The following is a 5708-nucleotide window of genomic DNA, read 5'->3' as shown; positions in this document are numbered from 1 at the left end:
AACTACAAGTCAGCGTGCTTCATACACATCCTGAAGCATGTCCTTCATCATTACTGTATTAGAAGAAACCTGTGTCAGTATCTAGTGTTTAGATGCTGAAGATTTGGTTTATATTGTGCTCACATTATCCTAATATCCTTTACATGTGGATCAAAGGGGGGAACAACTGACAGATTTTGGCCCAGTACATCATTCACCATAGATTTATACAGGGACCAGCACAACAAAGCACATAAAGCTGAAATGAAGTGCAAGAGAAGAGATATTTAAATTATTATTGTGGTCCAACATTACCTTTTGTGCATCTTCCCTTGTTTTTTTGCACAGTCATCGTGATCAGCAAAAAAAACAGTTCCAAAGAGCAGACTTCCTGGCATTCATCCTGGGGTTGTGTAATCTGCCCTGAGCTGAAGTAACACCTACTATTAGGTGTTGCCAGTGAAGTAACAATTTAGCCTCAGGTATATATTACATTACATATATTAATACACTGGTACTCCAACCATTTTAAAGTGAAAATTAACACAATTCTTATCTTGGCTGGCTTCATTTGAAGTGTCTGAATACTGCATAAGACATACTGTTATGTTTGAAGGATTTCATCTTTAAAGTTTAAAATTATATGAATGACCTTCTCCATTGCCAAATTGAACACCTGTACTTAAATGAATCAGAGTCACATTGAGTTTTAGCACTTGTTCCATTCCATTACCTTGAGAAGTCATTACCCAGACACAAAGTTGATAGAAAAGTTTATTAAAAATAAATGTTCCATCTATGAAAATGTAAAGCGTAAGTGCTAAGGATGTTTAATAATCAAGCTCATAGATAGCTGCAGCAAGAGTTAATTAGTGAAAAAACAGATAAGGTTTTAGTTTAGTCCAATGTTGTCTCTAAAGGAGGAGAACGGTGCTAAGCACCCTGTAAGCCATGGAGAAGGTGACCAGCATGCCTGCTGCCCAGGACAGGGCCCTGCTGGGCTGAGGCAGAGCGCCAACGTACGAGATGGTGTGGAAGATCCGAGAGCCGGCAAACACGCGGAAGTGAAGCAGAGCAGTAGAAAGCTCGGGTCCAGTCAGCGCGTAGAGCAGGCCGACCATCACAAAGGGAACAACGTTCTCCAGGTCATTCTGGTGACACCTACACAACAAACAGATAACATCTAGCAGTATCGGTTGGGACATGTCGCAACTTGTTTTACATATTTAAACAACATACCGTATTGTCCATGGAAAGTCTTGAAACTGAAAATTAATAATCTTTCCAATAAGGATTCTTTACATTGATTATACAATGTAAAGGATCATGTCTTTTATTACTATTGAGAATTGAACCCCCTCTGGCTAATTCAAGACGTCCTGCATCACCCTGTTGGGGGTTTTAATTTGCAATAATGACCGGCTCTCTCTACATTATCTGGCTTATTATGGCGTATTACATGGCTATACATACCAGTCCTTCCAGAAAAATGCATTGAGTTTTTTTGTGATTGTTGCGGGCAAAAATCCTTGATTATACGACACGTTTTCTTAAAAAAATGCAATGGAATATGCGAGATATTTATGCAATTTTATGCAATGAAATTGCGGGAACTTGCAAAAATTGCGGTTTGATGAAAAAGAAAAAAAAAAGTGATTCCCCCAACACCCTGCTCTTCGATGATGTTCACGTTGCGTAATTACGTCACTTCATAACGTTCCCATGGCAACAGGGGAAAATGGCTGCTTTTGTATGAAGTAAACGCAACATTTTTCAACTTTCTGCTAAGATATATTATGTAACTTTTTTTGCAACAAAAATGCGGGGATTATGAAATCATGCAAGCCCCGCAAATTTTGTGCGGAAATCGGCAATTTACGCGGCGAAAGTGTGTCGTATTTAAAAAAAAGCAGCCCCCACATAAATATGTCGATTTTGGCTGATTATGCATTGAATTATGCAATCACATAATCGCGTTTTTCTGGGGGAACTGACATACAGGGGTTACCTGCTGATGATGCCTGCGTCTCGGTCGGGACAGTTAACTTTAGCGCTGATGAGCCCGCTCTCTGGTTGAAGCCAGGTGGCCCCGGTGACTGAGCTAACCATGGAGCTAACTCATGCTCCGTTAGCACTGTTGCTATTAGCCAGAGGTGGGACCAAGTCCCTGGTTTGCAAGTCACAAGTAAGTGTCAAATCTTTTCATTGAAGTCCCAAGTTGAATCAATTTTATGGATTTTAAAATGGTCTGCCAGTGTCTATGACCGTCTGTGGCAACATACTTCGCAATGGTCTGTTATACGTAGCAACACTCCGTTAAACAGATTTAACATACTGTAGAGTGCTGTGATTGACCAATCAAAATCAAGTGTACAACAAGGCCATATAACAATGATCTATGCATATATATGATATAATCCATCCATCCATCCATCTAACTGCTGATCCAGTGTTTGTTTGAGGGGTTCTGGAGCCAAGCATGAGAGGCACTGTGCTGCACGCATGACTGTATGATTTGTATTATTAGTCAGTATTATTTACTAGTCTTAACCCTTTTATTATATTACATTATTATTTAGCTTCTTAATAATAAACCTAACTAGGATTTCTTTTTAACGCAACAACTGAATTGAGTTTGAGTATTACCAGTGTATCAAACCATAACTTCAAGTTTAGGGGGTTGATCATTTCACCTTCGAACTCGCTCCACATCTGAATGGGTTCTCAGCAGCTTCTTCCTCTCCTCTTCAGGCTTCAGGGCCACATCTTCCTCGTTTGCGAAAGCCTAAATATAATACATACACATACATATTATATAGAAAATATATAATACATGCATTGACTCAAAGTCTGCAGTGCAATTAAGTGATTCCTTTTTAATTGGTTGCCTTTAGAAACGTTTTGTTTTTCTTTCTTGGCAATCTTTTACAACCTGGCAACTTGACGTGTGCCTCAGTTAGGCTGTGAACAGGACTTTTCAGTCTGGTCTAAACACACCCTGAGACCTTCTATCAAATCATATAAAACTATTGTAAATCAGACTTGTTTTAACAGATGCAAAGGCTTGCTACCTACCCCTCTTGTCATGCGGTAGTATGCAGTCATGGGCGCCATCAGCAACATCTTCACAATGACAATAACTGCGTAGGTGGTGAAAGCCATAAATACCTCATCTTCCATCAGCGTTGCCATCTCTGCTGGTTTACAACTGACAGGAAGAGACGCAATTTAGTTTAACATTCTGTTTCTGCAAAGATAAGAAATAACCTAAACAAAACGACTAAACTTTCAGCTGCCACAAATCTTCAAAACTTCAACAATTAGTGTAGCATTAGTATCATTCTAAAAGTGTGATCAGAGTGTACTTGTGCCTTATACCTATAGTGGAGAATGAAATACTGTCCGTAAGATTTAACACTCGAAAGAAGCCAATTATGTATACATCATTATATGCTATTGTCAAAAACATATAGTATAATTTATAGTTTAACAGCTTAACTTACGTTCTGTGGTGACTCTGCAGAAGTGGAGTGAAGTCTTGGTCTGTTGCATAAAAACAAACTGACCCTTTACCCGGAATTTCAGGAGGCGGGACAACTGCAACTGCTGCAGCAAGAAAACATCTGGTTACAATGTAACCTTGGTTCTATGAGTAAAGAAACTATCTCTTCTATGGGTGTCACGATTCTCCAAATCCTCGATTCGATTACATTTTATATTCTAAGGTCACGGTTCAATTCAATTCTCAATTTTTTTTTTTTTTTTTGAAAGCACATGTTGCTATGCCTTTTTAGACTTTTATGCAATATAATATCTGATATCTTTGTTCGCAATGTACCTCACTACATTTTCAAATTTAAAACATTTATTAACAACAATAATGTAACAATAACTTATATCTTCAGTCAATTGGAAACAATTTCTCAATAAAGTAAAAAGAAAAAAAAAGGTTTGCTGACAATGCTGAGGGCAGATGCTTCGCAGCACAGCGGTGTTTGGTGTTTTAAGCCCCCAACGTCGTCTTCCAGGCACCGCTGCCTGGAAGGCACTAGGATTAGGCAATGGTTAGGTGCCTTGAAGACGACAGTCGCAGCGCTGCCTTGAAGGCTTGGTTGGGGGCTTAAAACACCATCGAGCCAGCACAGCAGTCTTAGCAGCTGAGCAGACAGAGAGCAGAGAGGGTGACTCGGCAATCCGCTAACTTGTTGCTCTCTCTAATATAACCAATGTTATAGTTTGGATCTCGACAAATTTCAGCAGACCCTGGCTGCTCAGAGCTCCGTACACTGGCGCCATGGAGGAAAGGAACACACCTAAAGGCACCATCTAAACACACTACCCACACAAAGATGACACAGAGCTGGATTGAAATCAGCAAAATATCAATTAAAACCATTTTGGACACAGTAACCTGAGACAGAATTCTGTTCACATTGTAGATCAGAGTTCTTCAATGCTGTAGATAGGTTGATTGAGTAAAGTTAGTATGTAATCTCGCATTGCCAGAGCTTCCTCCACAGTGCTGCGGAAGAGGGTCTGGCTAGTCCACACAGCATTTTGGGATGGGAGAAAAATCCCGGTTTATTGGCATTTCTTAAAACCAATCACCAATCATCTTGGTCGCTGGACGGAGCCATGGGGCGTCTGCAAAATAGTCTTGGGAAGGAACTTGTTTTGGTGGAACGTGTGTACGTTCAAAAGTTGTTCTAGTCATGCAACAGTAAACTCAGTTTGGACAGATAGTCTAGCTAGCTGTCTGGATTTACCCTGCAGAGATCTGAGGAGCAGTTAACCATAGTCCTCATGAATCCACCGGAGTTTAGAACGCCAACACAAAGGAAGAGGAAGGGGACGGACATCCAGCCGGAAAGAGGGACATCCGGCGGCACATGAACAATCCAGAAATTGGAACGTCGTGGATATATGCAACTCCCTGAATCCTCCTTCAAATATAACACAAAATCATCATTAGAAAATACACTTTATAAGTGTATTCCACTTCTGTTTCCAATGCCAGCCTCTCTCCTCTCTGTTCTTCATCCCTCCATCAAAGCTCAGTGAACTCCTGTCTCCAGACTGTTGCTAAAATTCTCCTGCATGAAGTCAAGATCCCTTTTGTCTCAAACCTTGCTGTCATTTCCCTTTAATCTGATGTGTCACTTTTTGAGAGCCAGATGCTTAAAACACTGTCAGTCTGAACTTAAACAAAGAGCCATGTCTTACCAGCATGAGGTGCTTTGAAAAGTGTGCGAAACACCTGATAAAGAGACCAAGCTTGTTATTTCTCCGTGTTCAGCAGCCCCCTCTCCCTGTCACATCCCAGTGTGCCCAGTGCACTCACTTTGCTGGGAGGGTATATAACAGTTGGGGAGAGGAGTCGCAGTCTGTTATGTTGAGTTGTGAGTGAGCAGCATCTGTGTAAGAAAAGCAGAATGTTGATAATGTGTCTATTCAGCCCAAGGCATGTTTACCATGATCTGACATGCTGATACATGTGGAGGCATGATGCTAATGACAGGTGACACACTCACAGATGATGTTAGTTTTCTCAATTCCTCTCACTTCTCCTTTACTCGGTGCTGCAAAGGCTCATCTGTGCAGGAGTTGCTACAGCTGCGTTTTTAAGTCTATTTTCCTTTTGTGTGTTGGGCAATGTCAATGCTGCCAAAATGCAGGTGACCTACATTCAATACTGTCCCTGAAAGCATCCTGTGTTGATGGGGGGACTG

At 40.8% G+C, this 5708-nt stretch overlaps 1 protein-coding gene across 1 annotated transcript; it reads right to left on the bottom strand.

Moving 5' to 3' along the window:
- Positions 1 to 735: 735 nt before the first annotated feature.
- Positions 736 to 3578, bottom strand: mgst1.2 (microsomal glutathione S-transferase 1.2). Its single transcript, XM_028570836.1, has 4 exons — positions 3483 to 3578; positions 3055 to 3187; positions 2673 to 2764; positions 736 to 1140 (listed from the first exon to the last, which is right to left on the bottom strand). Exons 2-4 carry the CDS (start codon positions 3169 to 3171, stop codon positions 894 to 896), a joined length of 456 nt encoding a protein of 151 aa, XP_028426637.1. The 5' UTR covers positions 3172 to 3187; positions 3483 to 3578; the 3' UTR covers positions 736 to 893.
- Positions 3579 to 5708: the final 2130 nt, after the last annotated feature.

This window comes from Perca flavescens, chromosome 23, assembly GCF_004354835.1.
Source record: "Perca flavescens isolate YP-PL-M2 chromosome 23, PFLA_1.0, whole genome shotgun sequence".
NCBI classification, from domain to species: Eukaryota; Metazoa; Chordata; class Actinopteri; order Perciformes; family Percidae; genus Perca; species Perca flavescens.
The sequence above is the reverse complement of the archived record's forward strand: the minus strand, read 5'-3'. Positions and strand labels throughout refer to the sequence as shown.